Source organism: Pholcus phalangioides, unplaced genomic scaffold (genome assembly GCF_987345545.1).
Source record: "Pholcus phalangioides strain wild (caught in Gottingen) unplaced genomic scaffold, Ppha-v1.0 ptg000042l_1, whole genome shotgun sequence".
In the NCBI taxonomy this organism is placed as follows: Eukaryota; Metazoa; Arthropoda; class Arachnida; order Araneae; family Pholcidae; genus Pholcus; species Pholcus phalangioides.
This window is the reverse complement of record NW_028301628.1, coordinates 3,635,819-3,661,117: the sequence shown is the minus strand read 5'-3', so window position 1 is coordinate 3,661,117 and position 25,299 is coordinate 3,635,819. Positions and strand designations below refer to the sequence as shown.

General features: G+C 34.5%; 2 protein-coding genes across 2 annotated transcripts in view; one reads left to right on the top strand and one right to left on the bottom strand.

Annotated features, from left to right (window-relative positions):
• The window catches only part of LOC149063898 (synaptogenesis protein syg-2-like), a 553,183-nt gene that overhangs the window by 70,214 nt on the left and 457,670 nt on the right, over positions 1-25,299 (top strand). The gene's annotated exons all lie outside the window — the stretch shown is intronic.
• Positions 18,943-21,154, bottom strand: LOC149063900 (uncharacterized). The gene has a single exon (XM_089255192.1). The coding sequence runs from the start codon at positions 21,141-21,143 to the stop codon at positions 19,497-19,499; it is 1,647 nt and encodes a 548-aa protein (XP_089111318.1). The 5' UTR covers positions 21,144-21,154; the 3' UTR covers positions 18,943-19,496.

Below are 25,299 nucleotides of genomic sequence, written 5' to 3'. Positions count from 1 at the left end.
CTCCTTTCAATATATATCTTCGCATCAGCTAGCTGTTAAAAACCTCGGTATGGATAGCGGAGAGTGACATCATCCTCGGATAAGTGGTCATCTGGCGGCAGTGTCAGAAATTGTGAGCTCTGGCCTCAGTTAGGTCCGACCTTCCATGTACGGTCACGACCTCCTATATAACCATATTATGTAGGTTATCTAGGTGGTCGTGGTACGGTCCCGTTCTGTGCACACGAGCTCCAAGGAAAGATTCAGATATTCGTTTCTTCTGTAGTACAGTGAGTGTTCACCCGGAAAGTGAAAGGACGTACATTCGATTCTCGCAAAGGCAGTTGAATTTTCTCTCTTTCCAAAATATATCTTCGCATCAGCCATCTGTTAAATACCTTCAGTAGGTCTCCACTGGTCCGTGGGACAAGTGACTTATTTTTCAATTCTAACGATGTCTATTATATAAGGATTACAAATCCTTTTATCCTTAATAATGAATAGAGCCCAGATTATATTCACTAAAAAGTAGGAAAACAATCTCTAAAAATATGCAAATATGCACATAAAAATGTAAAAAATATGCACTGAAAAATGCAAAAATAGGCACTGAAAAATTCAAAAATAAGTTCTTCAAATACAAATAGTGCACTTAAAATGCCAAAATATGCACTGAAACTCACAAAATATGCATTAAACACCCCAGAAATATGCACTAGAAATCTTGAGATGTCAAAAATTCCGAAATATGTACAAAAAATGAGAAAATATGCATTAAAAGAATTACCATGCAAAAAAAAAACAGATGTGCTTTTAAAATGCATCTTTTCTATTTCTTCGTGCATGTGTATTAACTAACAATATCCCCTCATATATATTTTCATACCGCATATGCAAATAACTTCTACATATATTTCATTCAGGCATTTTTTAATATTCGGTTTGTTGTAGCTGCTTCATAACGAAAATACCAGTAAGAAAAGAATTTCGTCACTTTTTCTAAAAAAAAACTTAACACTTTGACATATCTCTAGAAATAGCCTTACAATAAAACGATCAATATTCGTAAAATACTTTATAAATATGTATTAATTCACTAAATTTCACCTGCGGGAAAAAAACAGATATTTTGAAAATATTATGAACAATAATTATTTGAAAAGTTATAAAAAAAATTGAGTGAGTATAAATAAACTTTCAAAAATATGCACTCATACTGAAAATCCTATGATTTTATGCATTTATATGCATTAATGTTAAAAAAGGCCAAAATATACGAATCCCGGCACTAATTGGTGAATGATATATGCTTAAAGTAATATGAATACTGTACTTTAAAAGAAAACGGTTTCGCTAATGAATTCAATTGAATATAGATAATTCTAACGACGACCGAATAATTTATTTCATCGTGGCGCCACTAATGAGTTAATATCCCTAACCGTATCATATAAGTGATATTGAGATCTCAAATTATATAATTTATTAATATTGCGGAATATTTGATTAAACAATAAAAAACGAGCTAAATAAGGATAAGGTTTTATCCAAATATATGTTAATATTGCATATTTAAAAAAATATTCCAGATAATGTAGAAAAAAAATTTGACTAATAGTTTTTTCATGAAAAAAAATATATATATATGCATTTATGTGGTGGAATTTATCTTCAGTAAATTACTTTTACGGCTCCGTAATTTTTATAGTTATAAATAATAATAATGTGTTGGATAGCCGAGTACTTAGACGGGCAAAGAAACGCCCAGAAAGCAAATTTAGTGTAACTAGATTTAGTGAAAATCTAATTATTATCCAGCTTGTCGTTCTCCCGGCGGTACTAATTAGATTAAAAAAAAAACCTCGCGATATATCTTGGATGGAAAGATGGGTACGCAGTAATGAGTTTTTACTTGAAATGTGTCATTCATACTTCACTCGAGTGTATGTATATGTGAGAAATTTGGTATAATTTAAATTTTCTCTCGTTTCAACATCCTCTCACGAAGAGCGTTTTTTTTTAATATAACCAACTTGCTTGAAACTTTAATTCGCGTTACCAGCGCTCCAATTAATATGCTGCAATAAAATTAAAATAAAAAATTCAATTAGTCTACCAATTTCTCGCCCCGTTTCAATTCTGTGTTCACCATGATTAAATTTTTTTAGCTCAGAATCCCGGGTGTAAATTAACAAAATTTACCGCACACGTTATAGCTACTTACCATGTGAAGTGAATATACATAAAAAATTCAGACTCGTTAAATTGTGAAGAGAATTGCAGAGTTCATTACTGAAATTAGATCCGATAATTGCTATTATTTTTTTATATAATTGTATATTTCCATTTTTCCGAATGTTTTAAACGTTCAGTTTGAGGTATGATAATGAACGTTTCTCATTCAAAAAAAATTATATATTTATAAATTTACTGAGAATTTATTATATATTTCTTTAACTTGGACTTTTTTTTACGTAGGAGTCTGCAAAATTTTCTGCTATTATTAACAACCGTGATTAAACCTAAGAAGAAGAAGAATAACAATTTGTTACGCCAGATGGAGGGGTGTACCTTTTTGCTATTACAACTAGAATTATTATTTTTGTTGCTGTATATTCTAGTTTTATGATTATCCTGTTAGCTAAAAAACAGCACACTGCGCTTATTCATTATATTTTTTCGTCTCTGTTACCATTGCGCAAAGGGTCCGCCCCATAGATTAGAAGATAGTCTGAAAATTAATAAAAATTGAAGGAACTGGGTGTATATGAATGCAATTTACGAAAAGTTTGCAAAAATTACGAAAATTTTTTTCGGCACAAAAATAGTTCAAATATTTGCCGATTGAAAGCGCTGCATGGAAGTTAATCACTAAAATATGCAAATCACAGTCTTATGAAAAATGCAGTATGTACTATTAACAGCTAATTTCTGAACTTTCCTGTTACTAGCGCTTGCATAAGGTTTTCATTACGATACCAACATTGAATTAATATCATCGTTATCGTGATTCGTGGTCGAGATTCGTTGTCTTTGTAGGCTAGTGTGTTCTAGGGAGCTCAACCGGCAAGCAAGAGGACGTGGGTTAGTTAGATTCCCTGCCATGGCAGTTGAAATTTATTTTTTTCCTGAATCCATCTTCGTATCAGCCAGCTGTTTAAATCTTCGTTAATATTCATCTCGGTGAAGTAAAAATGTCCCGTAACGACATTGTAAGACGAAAATAAAAGGAAAACATGAATATACAGGTTGATCTCTAACTGCAACTGCAGAATGTATCGGGATCATAAACGCTGTGTGAATATAGAGCGGTCCGATCCACAATACATTGAATTACTTTCTCAAAGTACATGAGGCACTTTGGGTACTAAGGTGTTTAACAACTGGCTGTTGCGAAGATTATTTTGGAAAGAGAGAAAATTCAACTGCCCCTGCCAGGAATCAAACCCACGTCCTTTCACTTTCCGAGTGAACGCCCTAGACCACTCGACTACAGAGGCACCGAATCTCTCACTCTTTAATTGGAGCTCGTGTACACTGAAAGTAACCGTACATGGGGCCCCGCAGGGGCAGTTGAATTTTCTCTCTTTCCAAAATATATCTTCGCAACAGCCAGTTGTTAAAAACTTTTGTATGGTAGCGGTCATCCTTGTACATGAGAATATTTACAAATTTTTAAAAAATATTGCTGAAACACCTTCCATACTTGGTCTCCAAGTATTTGGTGCACTTTCATCTTTCAATGAACATAATCAAGCACAACACTATTTTCAATGCGCTTGCATGAAGGTTCGCCACTCGATTGTTCTACATTTCACTCCAACAAATAGCATGCATTAAAAACATGCATATACGAACTCACTGAAAAAAAAGAAGAAAAGCATCCAGCCACACACACACAAGGAACTCGAATGTTCACATGAATGAACATATAACATATTCATACCCATATACTGGAAAACCTCTTTAAACATTTCCCCTATATGCCTATCTCTAAATGATAATCAGAATATTCACGTTTTATAGACTGGAAATAAAACCCTGATAACATTCATCGAAAACTCGTACTGATATAACATGATGAAAAAAAAAAAAAATCTTTATCTTATTTAAACAAAAGTTCAAATATAACTGAGCAATAAATAGTCTAAAAGTAAAAGGAAAAAGTTGGAAAATTGTGGTTCCACAAAAATATGATTTTCCCCGAATGAAACTGGAATATGTACATATATTCTTCTCCTTTTTTTTTTCTTTTTCACTGTATGATGTGGGAATCGCAACTGAAACTTCCAGACAATATTCATCTCGGTGAAATAAAAATGTCCCGTAACGACATTCCAAGGCAAAAGAGAAAAAAAAAATGAAATGAATATGTAGATTGCTCGGGAGTTTATGTTATTTAAATTTTTATTCGGTGATGATAATGTGAATTCTGTTCTTTCCTCGCCAACCCACTTTCCATTTCTTTCTACTTTCTCCTATATGTATGTATATATTTCTTGGCCTTAAAATATGGCATGCACCAAGTAATGTCATTGAATTTATTGTATTTTTATTATTATTATTTTTTTTACATTACTCTCGTTCTATCCAAACCCGTTCGAAATTTTGCGGAGAAGGAAATTTTCATCTTCTTTTCCGAATTTTATGCGTTTGTTTTTTTTTAAATATTTTTTCTTAGATAAAACTTATATTTCAGAATGGAAAAGTTAATTCCATGCCGCATTTTTTATTTATTTTATACTTTCGCGCAAATATCAGGAAAAAAAAATATTTGAGTATGTACTCAAATTATATTTGAAATGATGAAAGTTTTGAAATTCGTCTCCGGAAGTTTGATTTACTTGACGTTTGTTTGAGGACGTGTTTGATCAGAAATGCTAATTTCAATATTCCGCTAAGGATTTTAAAAGAAATATTATTTTTTTTTGGAAAGTAAATATGTCTTTCTGGAATATTTATCGGGTATTTAATTATATGGATACATTTTTTTTTCTATTCTTTCTTGTTCCGAAGTATTTTTTTTTTTTCGATTTGACTTGGAAATTGAAAATATTTATGTAAATTAGAGAATTTTTGATTTTTAGAGACAAGATTTTTCAAGTTTATTTACTTTTTCGAGACTTACCCGTTCCGTATTATTTTAAATTACTATATCATAGAAAATTGATTTTATTTTTAAACTGGAGACAATATTTCTTCTAAATAATTCTTATGAATATTTTTAATGTAAATCATTATTTTGAAAGTGCTTCGGGGTATCAGTGAACATATATTAAATGATCATGAATACCTGCACCGATTTAAATATCCAGAAAGTGTTGCGTATCAAAGAATACAGAAATTTTACTATTGGAAAAGTACCGCAACAATTTCTCATTTATCTTTTTTCAACGTTGTGGGGCATTTTTTCGAGAACGACAGCGTGACTTTCAGTTAAGATTGTGAAGTGCTTTCCGATTAATTGTCGTGACACATAAATTCTCGCCTGCAGACAAGGCAGGTGGATATATATATAGCCACGTGAAAATTTAAAAACACTTCACGGCTGTTGGTCCTTTTCCTGGTTGTTTCCGATCTTAATCTTGAACTTAATATCCACCCACTCGCTACTCACCGACTTATCTCCCGCTAATCCATGATTTACAAGATTATGCATGGTCATTTAAATTTCGATACGTCCGGTATTCTGACTAAGCCTTTCTATGTTTCCAATATACTTGTTCAACTCAAAAAATCAAAACTTATTTTTGCCTCTACAGACTGTTTTAAATAGTTTGTTTCCTAATACCATAGTGGAATGAAGCAAGCTCCTCTCGACTATCGTTAACTCCCCCACGATCGCCGATTTTTTGTTAAGTGTTATCAAACATCTATGTGAAAATTCACCGCGTCCTCTTGTATGGGTATTTGAAAGGCCACCAGTACTGCATAAATAAATAAAGGAACCGAATCTGGGAAATATAACGGACAATCGCCCAATTTCTTATTTTCATTGTTTCAGCTTTTGTTGCGTCTGTTTCGTCATTTACTGTATGGTAAATGACGAAACAGACGCAACAAAAGCTGAAACAATCACAATTAGAAATTGGGCGATTGTGTGTTATATTTCCCAGATTCGGTTCCTTTATTTCTTTCTGGTGGCCTTTCTGGTCTTTCACCTTTACTGGTGGCCTTTCAAATACCCATACAAGAGGACGTATTTCCATGATATTTCTATGGTATATATCATATATTTCTATGGTATTTCCATGATCCAGAATGGGGCTTTTTCCATTTGCCAAATCCCACTTTCAAAATGCAGTCGAAATAATCAATATTCAAATCAATTCAATCTTTTCCAGGTAAATTCTCAATAGCCATTTTTGACTATTTCATCTTCGATTCTTGCTTTGACATCCAAAGGGAGGTAGATTTTTATAGTTTGAGTCATCATTTCGGAATCGGCTGAAAGTTCATAGCAGAATGACGATCCAAGTAAACACTCTGGATGTTTTTATTGTAGTTTCGAATTCCTTCGGGAATGCTTTGATATCTCCCTGAGATATAAAGCGGAGGGTGTCTGATCTTTCATGTTCATTTGGTCCCGAATCATTTGCCCTCCCGGATTCCCCTATACCGTAACATGATTTCCAATAAATATTCTAAGAAACTAAACTATTTCTGTATGTCACAGACTTTACCGGTATTAAAGATATTCGATATGTTTGTATTTTTCATTTATTCAATTGCAATTTCCATTTGCATCTTGTCAGGGTGAATTCCAAGGTGATTCCGATATCTATGTTACGGTTAAAGTGACAAATTCGTAAACTATGCATAATCACCAATCGTCTCTAAGTTTGATAAACGTCACAGCATTCATCACTTTCACCGGTAGTTATGCATAATTTCCGAACGGAGTTGGTAAGTTTGATAAGCATAGAAGAAATCAGTTGGAATTATCGGAAAAAAAAAAATTATTAAAAAATTATTTTTATGAAAAAAACCTTTAAACGGAAAACACAAATGATACTCAAATTACGGTTTTATCAAAATTTATTTCCAGAGTATAATTAGAATTTGTTTGCATCGAAAGAATTGAGAAAAATGCATTACTGATAGTCTAACTGTACGGATGATGCATAATTGCATCTCTTAAACGAGATACGAGCGTAATTTGAGTGTTATATGTTGTTCTCTATCCATTCACGCCGATCTTTTCTTAGAAAGTCACTTTAATTCTCGTCGTAAAAGTCGAAAAAATCTTTTCCATGGGTATCAACCCTAGTTCTCGAGAAAGAAAACTCGTCGCATTAAGGAAAATTAATGTCTTCTAGGATGGAACACTGAATAACGCAGAGTTCAGAGCGGAAGTGCAAAGTCAGTGTTCAACAACTTCCTGTATCCTCTTTTCGAAATGTCTCCTTATACTCGTATTTTTTCTCCTTTTTCCTGGAAAAGGATGTCCTAGTCCCTGCTACTGATGTTAAAGTGACCAAGTGTAGTTTTCTTCGAAGCTAGTAATTTACCCCCTTACTTATTTTCTTATTCCTAAGCCATAGATTTCGCTAGAATACTAGGAAAAAAAGTCTCCTCGACATCCATTTTTATATTTTTGCCACACCGCTATCTTATTAAAAAGTATTATTTTCCCCTTTAACATTTTAATTTATAAACGAACTTATTGACGCGTTTGGAAAATATTTATATATTTTCTTTTATTTCTTATGGCATTTGTTTATTTGCTGATGCACGAAAATAAGAGTAAACACGAAGATATTTTTGGATAAAATATAATCTTGTTAAATCTTCCTTTTTGTTGTAGAAAGAATGTTCTTTTCCACCAATGTGAGAATTGTTTTTTCTCCAATGTTCAGCTACGTCTAATTTTATTTATTCTTTTTTGTATTTGTATATAATTTCATGGATAAGTAGTTGTTTGTTTTCTAGTTGATATCTGCGGAAGATAATGCAATTTATCAAAATATTTGAAATTTAAACTTTTTAAAATTCTTTACATGAGAAAGATGTATATATTGTTATCTCTTAGTTACGTGCTGATGTAAGTGGATAAATGCACGTTTTGGTGTTTAGAAATCACAAGGTATCAGTTAAATCTTATTTAATGTATCGAAATATTTTTTGGAAGCACATTTGTTTTTTATTATTTCGATGAATTGTTGTCGATAATAAAAACAATAATATATACATACATATATACACATGTATAATGTAAAAATATACATGTTTTAGGTTATTACATATAAAGATAAAAAGAATTTCCCTTCTGAAATAAATTATTAGTGCAAAAATGTTTGAGAAACATTTTTTAGTATTTTTATCTGAAATTTTGTTGACGTCATAATTTCGATTTAGCGATAACATCACGAAAAGTGTGTGAATTTTTACCACTTTCGGTCACTATTTGTAAAAGTCTTGTGGTGTTAACCCGTTAATGCCCACACCTTGATGTGATTTGAGTTTCATTTTGATATTGAAATATTTTGTTGAAATTGCACCAATTAAGAATATTACAAGAGATGTTTTAAATGCATCAACAGGAAGTATCAGCCTGGATGACAAGTGTCCTCGATTGGAGACAGCAAAATATGACGATATATTTGAAAAAAAAGAAAAGTTGAAGTTAAACTGATTTGAATGGTGCTAGTTATTCACATCCCACTGTAATCGAAATAATCAATTACAAAAAAATCACTTGCATGAAAACAAAAATATAATGCCGATAATATGTAGTGGAAAACAGAAGTATACCCACGAGATAATAAAATGCACACATTTCAAGAGTTCATTTCTAAACCTTCTCGAGAACTTTTTTTCGATGTCAATCTCTAAGAAGGTTTGTCATCTACACGTGCTAAAATATACAACATCTAGCTAGAAGGCTAAAGTATTATGCAAAGACAAACTCTCACTATCCTTAAATAAGGACGCTGGTTGGAAACGGGTAAAAGGCGCACAAGATATGGCTTTGTCATTAAAAAAAAAAAATCTGTGACAATTTCGATTACTAATTGTGCAAACATATTTACTGTAAGTATAAATAGCCTGAATAAAATGATGTCGGACCTGGTAATGGCAAATGAAAGTTTAGTCACGCTTCTTTATTGGAATAGATATAGTAAGGACTGTTACTGCGTAACAACTGAATATTGCAAAGATGAATTTTTAGAAAGAGAGAAAATTCAACTGCCTTGGCGGGGAATCGAACACACGTCCTTTCACTTTCCGGGTGAACGTCCTAGACTACAAAAAGGCAACGGATCTCTCAATCTTTCCTTGGAGCTCGTGTACACTGAACGGGACCGTACATGCACGACCGGACCAGACTCGGGCCAAACTCACAACTACTGACGCTGCCACCAGATGGCGACTTATACAAAATGTAAAGTCGCCAGGACGTTCACCCAGAAAGTGAAAGGACGTGGGTTCGATTCCCCGCAAAAAACAGTTGAAATTTCCCTCTTTCCAAAATTCATCTTCGCAACAGCCAGTTGCTAAAAACCTTCGTATGGTAGCAGAGAGTGACGTAATCATTGTATAATAGATATAGTGACCGAATTTGACTCTCATCGACAGTCGAGGAGATTTGAAGTCTCTTATATATGGGGTCTGTGTAAGTATAAAATCTGTACAAACATAATTGAAAACAAAATATAAACGATAACTACTTGAAAGAAAAAAAAATATTCGTTACATTTTTCTGAGTGCTTTTCGAATGCATCGTATTTTTTTAATATATTTTTTTTTAATTTTTTCCACACTGGCGTGGTCTTAAAAGATGTGTCGGATCACGAAGAATCTGTGTAATTTGCACTCTTTTAAATTTATTCAAAAACATTACTATAAGGTGAAGAGTTCGAAAAAAAGTATTGCAATGAAATTGAGTATCGAGTTAGTTTATATAAGATTAGAAAATCTTGACGTATATTATGTTCTTGAAGGCAATAAAATGGAGGGTTCAAAGAACACAAGTGAATCGAGTCCGTCTTACATGATTTTAGGAAATTGGTCCTCATTTTTCCCCCATTAAACTCTGGGATGCACCGTTCATTCTGGAATAAACTAAGAACTAGATTCACTTTAGCATTGAAATATTTTACTCCTGTTTGGCAGGAAAAACCTCAAAATGTAAGAAAATGTAGTTTCACTTGTGCACTGAACCCTCTAAATAAGCATGGTTATGTCTTAACGATTAATGCATCGTGTTGCATATAAAAGCACAATTAATATATAATCAAATATTCCATTTATTTGAAAAAAATAAGGTAACTTCATTAATTTTCCTTTATTCTAATTCATGAAAACTAATGCTTAATTTAAAACAAATTAGCATGGTAAATTCAATTTATAAAATAATTGGTGCTTCTCTCGAGAGGTTTTCACGGGAACATTTGCAACATTTCCTATTTCCGTGATCTTAAATAGAACCAGTAAACAAACTCAATATATGCAACACTTTAAACAAAAGTAATTATCGATATTAGCATGTACAGAGCAATCGGCATCGGCATGAGCTTGTATTTCATCCACTGGAATTCACCCATTCTCTGATGTTATTATCATCATCGTACCAATGCATTACACATTCCATGATACGTTGACCAGCCCCAAATGGAAAGCAATCTATATCTACCGAAGAGAATCGTTAATAATAAACGATTTATTTCTATCTATAGAACACTAGAAATGAGATCCTCTCGCTCAGCTAATGGCGTTTGATAGTGAAACCTATTGCTCATTCCCCGTAATAACATAGGAATTATTTTATAACGCTCCTATTGCTGCTTATGTGCTATAGTTTCAGTGATCTAGGGCAGCAGCTGTCAGTATTTCGAGGACAGATGCAATAAAATATCTGGCTATATCCCTATAATACGGTATACGTCTGATTTATATGGACCGGAAAGAAATGCTGCGCGCACGTTATTGAGACATTGACTTTTGAGGAAAGCACCTCTCACTTTTCCTGATACGTCTTTCAGGACTGATTTGCAATTACTTTCGTTTTTGAATTTGTATTGATACAGTGAAACTAGATTATAACGACCTTGGTTGTAATGGCACCTTGGGTATAACGTCAGTAATCGGTGGTCCTAACTGATTTCTCATACAGCTGTGGTTCTCAAAGTGTTCGTCCTGGGTGCTGCGCCAACTTTTGTTAGCGGTGGCACGGTAAGCTGCCCTTATTAATGTGCACGTATTCAATACCATAAAGTGGCTCTTTTTTAGACTATTCTGGAGATCCACACAGGAGCTGATCCACGATGATGTGTCTGAAACGGCGACTTATTTTCCAGTTTCATTTTCTCATATAATTTTCGGGAGGGGTGATCGCTCCCCCTATTCTGGGCTATTGAATGATCGAAGGCAGAAAAAAAACAAAACAAAAAAAAACAGCGGAGCATCACGACCAGACTCTGTCGCTTAAGCCAGGTTTTCCCTGTAGCAGGTTTCTACAGCGCGTGCAGCGTGGAAACTCTGATTGGTCAAACAAACCTGAATTTCAAGTTTTTAACCAATTAGCATTTTCACGCTGCACGTGGCGCAGAAATTCTACTCCTAGGAAAAACCCGGCTTTACGTGATTCTAGATCATCACCCTGGATGGCGTGAACGTGCCGGAGAAAATTCTGAAATACAAGGAGCAAACAAATTAAAAACATTTGGGGGTCTCCTTTATTTTGGCGTATCCCTTTCCCTGTTATTTTGAACAGAAAATAGCAAACTTGTTGTTCTTCCTGGTTCAGCACCGGTGGCTCCAGATCACTTCTTAATCTGCCCTTTCCCTAGTCGCGGCCCTGTCTTCAGCTGCGAATAATGCATAGGCAGACATCTTCAGATGCTAATCGAGCCGAGTTTCTCATTTTCAAATTCGCGTGGAACAGAATCGACCATTTTCAGCTTGCACTAAAGCGCTCTGTTATCATGGACGTACAGTAGGTTATTAGTAGTTATCAGTAAGCCATTAATTAGATAAAAAGAACTAATTATAATCGACGTGATATTAATGATTATTTATACAGTGTCAATGGATCGTCATCTTTGGTAATTTTGACGTATTACTTGTTATATATTTGAATATTTTTTGAATAAAAGGTATTTGAGAAGTACCCATGTCCGTAAGGGCGATGTGGTCTGGGTGCCTCCTGGCTCCAAAGTTGTTTAGGTTCAATTAAATTATCAGTGTGAGTAAGATAGTACGTTGATTGCAAGTCGAAAACGATGTATTGCGAAGATGAAAAGCCTTTGTCACTTCTGTGACTGGCAAAACGAAGATTTGTCACATGTCTATCCCTTCACTATACGGTGGGCATCATGCTTGACTCTCAACGTGCTGATCCAGGTTCGAACGCCGTATAGGGTACTGTTATGGTCAGCCAGAGTTGGTTTTCTGTCATTTTCCAACTTCGGGTTGCAAATACACACACACACACACATGTACCGGTCTCCTATTTAAAAAAGTTTCCCCGTATACCTAGGATAGCATGAAAATTTCCAAGCACTTATCATCTTCACTTTCAAATATGGAAGTACGATAGCAGCACCGGCAAGAAAACGAAACAAGCAGTACTCTGACGAAATAGATACGTTAGAGCCACGCATATACATGCGCACACACAAAAAGTTGTAGCATAATACTGACTGTTTAGAAATTCCTCAGAGGAATATTCATGTGTAGTGTGCATGACGTAGTAAATGTAGATGCCTAATATACTCCGGAACTTAGCCTTTTTTCGTTTAAATATTGCTGGGAGAAGCTTTCTGTAAGCATTGAAAATTTCAAAACAAAGAAACTCTTCTGAAGTTAAAATGTTTAAAACAGTGAAAGGTAAACAAAATATGGCCTCCAACGTTCTCGAATAATTATGCAACAATGTCGAAATATACATTAAAAATAAAAATTCAAAAATGCAATTTTTACAAGGATATTTAAAAACAGGCAAACGAAAAACACCTATGACATTTTTCCAGAGAACTTCGGGGGCTGAGTTATTCATACAAAGGAAAATCGAAAAACAACGATCAAACATCAAGATGGAAACTTACAGAATTGAACAAAACTTTCGTGGAATGATCTGTTTGAATGTTTACACGCTGTTTATCAAAGTGAACATTTCTTTGATCAGCATCAACTGTATTGTATGAGAAGAAATATTCACACATTCTAGAGAAAACATACAAAACTCCCAAGAGCTCGTTTAAAATTACACAGAACTTTTCGAAATTCCGTAGAAATTGCATAACGTGACTTCACAAGAAAGAGAGAGAGAGAGAGAGAGAGAGAGAAACATTCATTTAGAAAAAATAAACTCGAAGTCTTCTTCTAGATAACAAGAATGATCCACGGTTACAAAGACATCTCAGTAATTGAATTTCTTCATTAGTTAATATACTTCTTTTATTCTTTTCTTTTGGGAAAAGAAAGATACATGTTTGGTAAAAGAAAGACATTTTTCTTCCGAAAAAACTAACAGAAAACAAAATACACTTGAACAGAAATGTTGGCAAAAACGTACCCGATGCAGCTATCAATTTTAAACCAGGCTTACTAGATGTCGCAAATTAACCGCAGCTGCGTAGCAAGGCTTCATTTCAACTTCTTCATCTCTCTTCCACTTTCCACATTTTTCCACCTTCTATCATAGTTGAGTTTTTCTTATATGTAGTATTTTATTTTATTTTTTATGAGAAGAGCTGCAGCTGTCGCTCTCGTACTAAAACTTTTATATTCGAGGGGAAAAAAAAATATATATATTTTTGCCCGTTTTCTACATCAATTACCACGCACCTAAACTGCCACTAAAACTAGTTCAGTTGTATACTGTCGGTAGCGAGGGAGAAAACAACAAAAAACCTCGGAAAAAAAGACGAACAAGTAAGTAAAAATAACAAGAAAAGCTACATAAAAATAAGAGACAAAGAGCTGGAAAGCTTGCATTTCAATGTTAGGAGACTACGTTAGGACCCTTGAACACGCTCAAAGGAGAAAAGAAACTAGCGAAATAAATTTTTTTTAGAAAGACTAAATCATTCTTCTTTAGCAACTTTCTAAAAGAAAATAGGGAGATGCACGTAATATTCCGCGTGCGAAGGGGACGCATAAAAATTTTAAAATTTACTAATACAGCTACCTTTCCACAAACACACACACACCAATTCCGGTCTTATCGCTGCGTACTGCAATTCACTGCCGTTAGGGAGTTGGATTTGGAATGAAGGCGTTATCTATCGGTGGTCGCCTCAACTTCGTTAAGGGAAAATATTGTGTTACATATCCATATTCTTTCCGGGGATCTAACGTGTGGCCTGACGGCAACGGTCACGGTGGTAGACGAGCACCTAACCACCACGCCACTCTGGTGCTATATGAATATAAGTGGAACATGGCATTGCAGCTGTTGTTCCGTGACAGCTTTTCTGGGGTTCGCATTATCAAACGCTAAGTAATCCTAATAAAATCCTGGAACTCGGGAGCTTTCGGTTAACGGAAAATTTGCTAACGGCATTTCACCCCGGACATTCAGCCTGCCCTGACAGTATTAGTGGTAGTGAGTGAATATATGAGTGATCAAGCGAGTGACGGTCACTCACTTGGTAACTCCTACAGCCACTCACTTGTATGAGTGAAAGAACGGCATTAACTAACATGCAACACTTTTTTCCCTTATTTATGCTGATTTTTCCCACCTTCCTTCCGTTTTTAGAAATTGAATAAGTCAGTGAATATTGCACTTAAAAACGTGAAAAAAAAAATTTCGCGTCAGGAGAGACAGGACAATAACTTTCCAATTTGGTTTTTTGAGGAGAGGATATTCGTTTAAAAACTATTTTTTTTAAATATATTTCAGTAGCAACAGAACCACTTTTAGTACCACAGAACGCTGAGCTCCTTTTTATTTCTTCTATTTGGAAGTGCTAGAATAAATGGTTCGCCAGTACATGCGGCAAGGGAAATTCAGTACGTAGAAAAATCACTGAACTCGAACTAGTGCTGTGTCACATATCAAATACAAATTACAACTTTTGTGCTTCTTCGATTGAATTCGATTACCGCTTTTCGGTTAGTAGGCAGCGTGGAAGAAATACATTTTAGATATAAATAAGTATTTTTAATACAATAAAATTCACTCAACTATCAAGATTATCTCGAAAATTTACCAGTTCTTTTCCCTATCATGTAAAACAACATTGATAAACCACGCGAAGTATTTCCATCGGTCTTCTTCGATTTTAATCGAAAGCGACGGAATTTAGAATCGAACCTAGTGCGGTTTACAATTTACATGATTGGAATAAACGAAAAGTCGACGGAGACGTTCTAAATCAGTGATTCTCAACGTGGGTGTTAACGCCCTCTTAGGTGTGATGGAATGTTCCAGGGGGGCGGTAGAAGCTCTGGGTATAACATAGGATCCTATGAGTTAGATTGCATTGGGGGCGATGGGAGAAAAAAAATTCTGAAGAAGGGGCGATGGGACAAAAGAGGTTGGGAAACTGTTCTAAGTGAACTTCTGCGCATCTTACTCATGTTAATTTACTATTTGCAAACTGTTAAATTTTTGAATGAAATTTGAAAATTCAGCAAATATTATTTAGAAAATGTTTTCCTTTATTATATCATATATTATTTTCCTATGCGGTACAACCGTCAAAAACCAGTCACCAATTTTAATCTAATAGTTGTTGGAATTCTTATTTTGATAGGTGACAACAGTAATTATAGTTTAGTGATGTTTCTAACATATACTATGATACGCAGGGCGCACGCTTATAAGTAGCAGCACGCTCGACATAGAGGCAATTAGAAAAAAGAACCAAAATAGCGTATACAACTCAGATATGTGCCATTCATGTTGTACAGTGTTGTGTAATTATTGAAATTGAAAAAAAAAAGTTTTTTATACGGACACCTTGTCCTCAAAAACCCATATACGGTACAAAACTTTTGGCTTTTCACTTCCTGATGCCAAAAAAAAATTCCACGTTTGTAAGTGCAATATTCAGTGATATATTCAAATTTGAAGCATTAAATGCAGGTAAACCATTCCCCGCATATCCCGTATATCCAAGAAAAGCAATTATAAATAAAAATTTCATCATGAAAATTATTCTTTAAGTAAAGAATTAAACAAAGATAAAAATAACTATTTTTTTCCATTTATTTAAACGTTCAAAAGCAAATAATTTGTAGTTTTATTAAAGAACAAAGAAACACAAACACACCATTTAAATCCCACAAATATGATTTATATATAACAACGAATTGCAATTATTCGACAAGTGCAAATTCAAAGTGACAAATAAAAATGAAATCTCTTGGATTTTAACTCTCACTTATATTAAATAAATCATGGAATTATTTACTACCAAGTTATTGCATTAAATATATGTTACTGACTGTTATTTATTTCCTCAAATACCATCTGAATAATCATTTTCATATACACGCCCTTATGTATATTTAATACACCACGTTTACATAAAAATTTCCTAATCAAATGCAACATCTTACAAGTAGAAAAACAAGGCTTTAGTCCACAACATATCATATATAATACAGCGCATTTATTATTAATTAAAGCCAGATTAGTTTTGAATAGCAGATAGATTAAAAAAAATTCAGATCATTCAAAAATGGGGGAAATAATAAGACAGAGAAATATTTATTTATTTATTTATTTATTTATTTATTTATACAATATTGTTGGCCCTTGGGCCTATACAAGAGGATGCGATTGAGAATGACAAAGATATTGTTTGATGTTGGATAAAAAACTAGTGATAGAGGGAGATTCAACAATAGAGCTTGGGAGTTTGTTCCATTCACCAATGGTATGAGGAAAGAAGCTGTATTTAAAGCAGTCAGTGGAAGCAAAAATAGGTTTTATTTTAAGGGAATGGTCGAGTCTTCTAGAGATGTAGGATGGTTTGGCTAAGATACCAGAAGTATCCATGTTGAACTGACCATGGAAAATTTTATAAAGCAATGTTAATCGAGAGATGAAACGAAGAGTAGAGAGAGGGAGGAGATGAAGTTCATTTTTAAGTTCGGACACAGAAATGAAAGATGACCAGCAGTCGTGAACAAATCGGGCGGATTATTTTGAATAGATTCAAGTTTGTCTATATTACTGGAGGTGTAAGGGTCCCAGATTTCAGCGGCGTAGGAGAGGACGGGGGATATATAAGTTTGGTAACAGAGAAGTCTGATATCCCGAGTAGAGTGTTTAAGATTGCGGCGGAGGAAGAAAAGTTTGTTAAGACACTTCTGGTAAATGTAGTCGATGTGTTTGTTCCAACGTAGGTCGGCTGAAATAATGACACCAAGGTATTTGATATGTGAAACTTGGGATAACGGTAAATGATTGATGGAGTAGGAGTATTCAAGAGGAAGAAGTTTACGGGTAACTTTCATGTGAACCGTTTTTGAGATATTCATTGGCATTTGCCATACGGAACACCAGTCGGCGATGGAAGCCAGGTTATGTTGGAGAAGTTCTTGATCAGATTGATGGAGAATGATACGGTAAATTACACAGTCATCAGCAAAAAGTCTAGTGGTGCAGTTGAGGGATTGAGGAAGGTCATTGATATAAATTAGGAAAAGTAACGGGGAGAGGACCGATCCTTGAGGGGTCCCAGACTTTACGGAGGCGGATGACGAGTTATGATCATTAAAATGAACAAACTGTTTACGGTGTTTTAGGAAAGCCTCCACCCAATTAAGTAATTGAACGTTAAGGCCAAGGCGGGAGAGTTTGAGAAGAAGTTTATCGTGGGGAACTTTATCAAAGGCTTTAGAGAAATCTAGGAATACGACATCAGTTTGTAGGTTTTTATCAATGGCTTCAGAGAGGTCGTGGATGAAGAGGGCCAGTTGAGAGGTAGTAGAGAGAGATTGTCTAAAGCCGTGTTGGTTGGGGAAAAAGAAGCTGATGGAGTCTAAGTGGATACGGATTTCTTTTGCTACAATATGCTCGAAGATTTTACAGCAGGAGGAAGTGATTGCTATTGGCCTGAAGTTAAGTGGATTGGAAAGTGAACCCGTTTTGTGGATAGGAATAATTTTATTGATTTTCCAGTCGTTCGGGAGGGTAGCAGAATTTAGTGAAACATTGAACAGGATTAAAAGATAGTCGGCGACTTCATCAGCACAGAATTTAAGAATAGAATTTGGGATGTCGTCAGGGCCAACAGAATGGGGTTTCAGTTTTTTCAAAAGTTTTAGGATACCTTGTTTGGAGAAGGATATAGGGGGTGAGTTGTGGATAGAATCAAAAAAAGAGTATTGGGGAGGAGAGGGGTCTATTGAGAAAACCGAGCAGAAAGCTAAATTGAATTCGGTAGCCATCTCTGAAGGAGAAAATGTATATTTATTTGAACTTCTCAGGGAAGTGGGACCAACAGATTTAGGTCTAAGATAACTCCAGAATTTTGTTGGATTGGTTTTTAAGTAATGGGGTAGAGAATGAGAGAGGTATCTGGACTTTTGGACGGAAATGAGGTTTCTGAGGTCTCGGGTGGAGGCTGAAATTATGGATTTGAGTGAATTGGATTTGTTAGTTTTATATTTGAAGGCGATTCGGCGGATTTTCCTCTTTAAATGAATAATATCTCTGGTGATCCATGGATTAAAAAAAGACTTAGGAGAAACATTTTTAATTGGAACTGTAGTTAAGCATTTGTCTATAATACATTTAAAAGAGGTCCAGAGGGTGTGGATATTGTTAGAAGAGGATATGGATAAGAAATCATTGAAGTGAGAGCGAAAAATATTTTGCATAAGTGGATAATTTGCCTTGTTGAAATTACGTTTAGGGGCGAGTTTGTAGGATGGGATAGAGTGGCGGAGGGAAAAGTTAATGAGTGGGATATTATGGTCGGAGCAACCCTCAAAGATGGAGGTGGAAAGGACTGAAATTCGATTGGAGGTAGCAATGAGATCTAAGGTAGAGCTGGAGTAGAGGGTGGTTCTTGTGGGTTCAAAAATGGATTGGACCAAGTTAAATTTAAGGAAGATATCTAGGACTTTGTTATTAATTCCGTGATTGCCGGACAGGGATTCCATATTTTTCCAGTCAATGCCGGGAAGATTCCAGTCTCCGGAGATAAGAATAGAATGTGTTTTATAAAATTTTTCAAGAATAATTTCCAGTTGTTCAAAAAGGTGGAAATCAGGAGAGGGAGGGAAATAGACAGAAAAGATGGCAAGTGGGGGACAGTTGGGTTGAAGCCATTCGGCTCCAACAATTTCGAGTTCGGAATCTAATAGAATTTCAGTTAAAGGGATAGATTTTTTGAAAATAAGTAAGACCCCGCCCCCCCGAGAGTTTCTATCCTTTCGAAAAGCATTGTAATCGGGTGGCAAAATTTCGGAATTAGAGATTGTATTATTTAGCCATGACTCTGTAACACCAAGAAAATGGGGATTATGGATGAGTAAGAATGATTCTAGAAAATCAGTTTTGTTTTTCAGGCTGCGAGTGTTAATAGTTCCCAACTGGTAGGTATTTTTTAATTTGGAGGTTGTGTAGACGGAAGGGTTGCTCGGGGGGAGTAGCCTAAAGGGGGTACCGAGGAAATATGGGAGGAGAGGGAGGGCATAGAAAGGTTCGAAGCAGTATGAGCGGGGAAGATGGGGCGGATATCATTAATATCGGGATCCCAGACATATTTGGTATTATTTATGAGTGCAAAATTGTGGATAAGTTTTACTTTAATGCCTTCGTCACGGTATTTTTGACTGGCTCTCCAAATTTGACCACGAAGCTTGCGTGTATCGAAAGAGAAATCTTCTGAGATAGATATGTTGCTGTTTTTAAGTTTCGAGGCATTTTTTAGAATCTCACTTTTTATTTTAAATTTGTTGAATTTTATTATGGTAAGTCTGGATCCGTGGGTCTTTTTGGAACCTAATCTGTGACAGCGGTCTATCTCACTAGGTGTAATATTTACGTCAAGGTGATCAGAACAGCATTGGATGATTTTGGATTCGAGGGTGGAGGAGGACTCGAAGTCAGATTCTTCAGGAATGTTTCGGAAAATCAAGTTATCCCGTCGAGAACGATCCTCAAGATCGATGACTTTATTGGTAAGGGAGGATTGGAGTTCAGAGAGATTAGAAGAGAGGTCGTAGACTTGGCTTTGGAGTTCCTCTACTGGGGAAAGTTTTTCCTCAACTGCACTAAGACGGTGGGATAGATCACTTAGCTGATGACTGAATGAGTCCTGTTTTTGGGTGAGGAGGGTAAGTTTGTCAAGAATGGCTACTTGGGTGTCTTGAATATTACGGAGAATGGATGAGTTATCCGAAAGAGTCGAAGATTCAGATGAAGGATTTGATCTATTTTGAGAGCGTGTTGGGGAGTGGCTGACCCTAGGCCCAGGGTTGGATTCGATATCTCCCGCCAGTAGAAGCAAGCTAGCCAAGTGGGTAAAAAGGACAAGAGGGAAAAAGGGAAGAGGTTTTGAATGGAGCAATTTTGAATGGTGGTAACAAGGACCGGAGCGAAAAGGGTTTTTCTTTAAAGCACACATATATTTTAAGTAAAAAATTGATGGTTGAGCAAAAAATAGAAACACACAGTACATAATAATTTTAAACGTCGGATGCAGGATCGACACAAAGAATATTAAATTTATAAAGATTAAATAAGTTGGTATGAAAATGTGAAGCGAACTAACCTGTAAAAATAGACTTGAATATAACATTTTTTTTGACGAAATGTCGATCCTGCATCGTGAAAGTCCATGGGTAGCGACACTTAAATACAAGCGGTGAAACGCCCACTTCGACAGCGAAATCCAGGTGGCAGCAGTAGTTGCGAGACGAGACCACTCTCGGGGAGGGGTGGTTTGGCGGCTACGTTCCGAATCGAATGGTGACGTCATACGGCTCTTGTATCGGGAGGAGATGGCGGAGAAAAACCCAGAGACGGCTGCGAGACGAGACCATTCTTGGGGAGGGGTGGTTTGGCGGCTACGTTCCGAATCGAATGGTGACGTCATACGGCTCTTGTATCGGGAGGAGATGGCGGAGAAAAACCCAGAGACGGCATGACGAGTATTTTTTCCTCCCAGAAGTGTACAGTAGAGTAGAGTCGATGGTTCCCGCAGGTTTATCACCAAGAAAATCTGTAAAAATAGACTTGAATATAACATTTTTTTTGACGAAATGTCGATCCTGCATCGTCAAAAGAAAACGATTAAGACAAAGAAACGATATAAAAGAAAACGATTTTTTTAATTTAAAATTCATCTAAAAGTATTCACCAATTTATATTTTTATCTCGTTTATTTTACCGAGAGTTTTAGAAATATGCAAGTAATTCGAAACTTGTAATTATTTTTGAGCATAAATTTACATCATTAATTTATAATTAATATTCCCTGCTTCTTATATTTCCTTCCCTCATGTTCTTCAACATAAAAATACCAATTTTTTTTTGTATTCAATTACATTCAAAGGACTTTTTTAAAACAAATAAATTAAAGTAATATTGTTTACATAAGTTTATTTTTCAATGAACGAGTTTGCAGATTTTTCCTCTCGAAAATAATGTAATTTTTGTGTTTTCTTTTTCTGTTGTTTTTTTAAAAATAAATAAATTTTTGCTTGAATTTGGTTTCGAGTAAAAACAACGGCAAAAGAAAAGGGGGAGGTATCTTTTCAATTTGAAAGACGAAATTATTTTAGCCACAAGAGTTTTATGCGTTTGCAACAAAATATTCCGGTTGTGTTTTTTATTTTTCATTTTTTCGTACAGATAAGACACACATGTATAAAATCATGGGAAGAAGAAAATTAATAAAGCACGCTCTCTGTTACAATACAGTAAAGAATATACTAAAATAGAAAAAAATACAAAAGGGAAAAAAAACCACCAGAGATAGGAAGGTTTTGAAACTTTAAGGTTATTTCTGTTTGTCTTTTCCATTTAGATGTTTCCCGGAATTTCACTCTAACTTTCAGCCTAACAATATCATGCTATGCATACAATGGAGTTGGAAGAGCAAAACCAACCCAAAACACATAAGTATTAGATATTAAAGCTCTCGTTTACAAATGTTTTACTTATTCCAAGATAAATAACAAAAAGTATGAAAAATATTCAAAAACAAATATTTATTAGTTTTTTTTGGTGAAAAAGCATAATTCGAATTCCTCACATGGATTAAAAAACTCCGATTTACAATTATTCGAGAAGTACAAATTAAGAGTAAAATAAAAATGAAAACTCCTGTTTTTTCTACTATCAATCATTATTGCTTGAATCATGGAATCATGTGCTATCAATTTATTGCACAAAATATCACACTGATTGCTATTTACTTCGTCAGCTCCCATCTGAAATATCACATTTCAGTACCGTTATGTATATTTATTTCATCACGTGCAAAAAAATATGCAATGACTAGGGCTCGGATTTCTATGCCTTTGCATATTTCGCTATTTTTTCCGTGATACAGCATACTTCCAAAATTTTAAGGCATATTTCATATTCCAGAGTTTTCCATAAAAATTCGTTTTTCAATTCCGTTTTTCGTCTTTGACGAAAGCTCTCTTCTTCTAGGTAACTTGTGCGAAATGTGGTTGATATTGGTACTCCGGGGGAAATTTTTTTATCGTTTGTGAGAAATTTTGAGAGTTTTTATTGAATTAAAATAATTATATATATTTATTTATTTATTTCGTGCAGTGCTTTTTCTAAAGGTAAATACTGAGCTGCATATTTTGACATATAGATGACAGCACATCTGAATTTCTGAGGAAAAACTTACTCAAAAGGGAAATTTTGGCTCCATGAGATTACCATCACTTCATCTGAACCAGTTCGAGCAGGTCCGGATGAAAACAAAAAGAACTGAATATTTTCTAATTATTCGGATGTTACCCTTATAATAACTGTAAATAATTTTGTATCGAATGCGAATGATTCTTGTATTATTGTGAAATCGAATTTTCAACATGCCTAAAATGAAGAAAAAGTAAAGGCACAGAGAAACTGAAGAAATCCGTCTCTGAATATGCTGAGATAGTGTTCTATGAAACAGTTTTGTTTTTGGAACTGTGCGATACTTACAGGGTGATCAGCGAATAAGCCCTTATTTCAAAATTAAATATCTCTTCAACAAAGATCAATAGAATTATGCGGTAAACGGTACGTTTATTAGCAAAACTGTAAGAATGCTGTTCGAAAATTTAGTATTTTTAAAAATTTTTTTAAATTAAAAAAAAAAAAAACTGGAGATTTTGGGGTTCCGAAAATCCTCATTTGCGTGAAGAGAAACCACTGCATTCGCCTAAAGTTACTGCATGGGCTGCGGTATGCGCCATGTGTGCTGAAAAATTGTTCCAAAATTGTAACGTAACGTTCAGTAGTAATCGTTTCTCGCACGAAGAAGGGGCCGATAATGCCTCTGGCGCATACCGCAGCCCATGCAGTAACTTTAGGCGAATTCAGTGGTTTCTCTTCACACAAATGAGGATTTTCGAAACCCAAAAATCTCCAGATTTTTTTTTTTTAATTTTAAAAAATTTAAAAAAAAACCAAAATTTTCGAAATTTCTGTAAAACATTCTTACAGTTTTGCTAATAAACGTACCGTTTACCGCATAATTCTATTGATCTTTGTTGTAGAGATATTTAATTTTGAAATAAGGGCTTATTCGCTGATCACCCTGTAAGTTGTTGCACATAGGAAATCCACAGTGCTGCAGCGCATCAACATCGAAAAAAAAAAAATAAACGGGGTGTGCAATCATTCGAGGACGACTACATTAAAAAACTTATATGTGTGTGAATTTGGTGTCTGAGATAGGAATGAAAAAAATTTTAGGGCATTTTTTTTTCGTTTTATAGGGCATGTTTACAGTTCTTAAGGGCATAAATGAATTTTTTATAGAGCATTTTTTTCGAAATTTTTAAGGCATAAAAATCCTAGCCCTATTAATCGCCTTTAAACTTACATTCAAGTAGAATAATAAAGCTTCAGTCTATACATCACATTATACAGGGTGTCCGGAAAGTGCTACCACAGCCTTTATATCATCAACCATGCATCGTAGTGGTATGATTCCAATTTAAAAACTTCTCAACATTCGTTCAAAAAATACCCGTATCAGTTTTGAGAGTGAAAATACAGTGTCTAACAAAATAAAAAATAATAATTTTTTATACGCTCCCCCTGTGTTATTCTTATTAGAAAGTTTTTACTCTATCTCTCTTGATACCAGCAAAAACCATCCCATGTTTCTAAGTGCAACATTCACGGATGTATTCGAATTCCAAAAACGGAGGAAATTTGGGCAAGTACAGCGTTAAATAACGGAAAAATAATTTTACCTGCATTTAAGGCTGCTCTTTCCAAAAATTTCCTCCATTTTTCAAATTTCATTATCCCTGTGAATGTTACCCTTAGAAACATGGCATTTCTTTTTATTGATATCAGAAGAGGCAGGGCGACAACTTTCTCATTGTAAGTTGGAGCTATAAAAATTTACAATTTTTATTTTGTGACACAATGTATTTACGCTCTCGTAACTGATACGGGATAATTTTTGAACGGCTGTTGAGAATTTTAAATTTTAATCACACCTCTACGACGGGCGGTGGATGAGATAAAGGCCGTGCTAGCACTTACAGGGCACCCTGTATATTATACCGTATTTATAACTAATTAAACCAGATTAATTTTACATAGCAGATAGATTGAAAAAAAAAATATTTCTAAAATAGAAAAATAGTCAAACATTGAAATATATTAAAAAAATATATATATTATCCTATTTATATGCATATTTAAAGTTCATCTAAAAATATCTAAGGATATATTTTATCTCGTTCCGGTTACAAAGAGTTTTAAAAATATGTAAGTAAATCAAAACTTCTAATTATTTCTCAAGATAAGTACTTAACAATTTATACTCCTCTTCTTGTACTTCTTCCTAACGATGAACAATATAAAAATTCCAATTTTTTATTCAATTAAATTTAAAAAAAAACCTAATTTTTAAGAATAAAATATAATATAAAACATTATCTTTGTTGACATCAATTTATTTTTCAATGGACGAGTTTGTAAATTTTTCGGAAAATAATTTCCCTTGAAAATAATATAATTTTATTTTTATATTTTTGTTCTTATAAAAAAAATTTACTTGAACTTAGTTTTAAGTAAAAACAAAAGCTAAAAGTGAAGGAAAGATATCTTTTCAATTTGAAAGACGAAATTCTTTTAGCCACAAGGGTTTTATGCGTTTGAAACAAAATGTTCCGGTTTTGTTTCTCATTTTTGCGTACAGATAAGACATTATA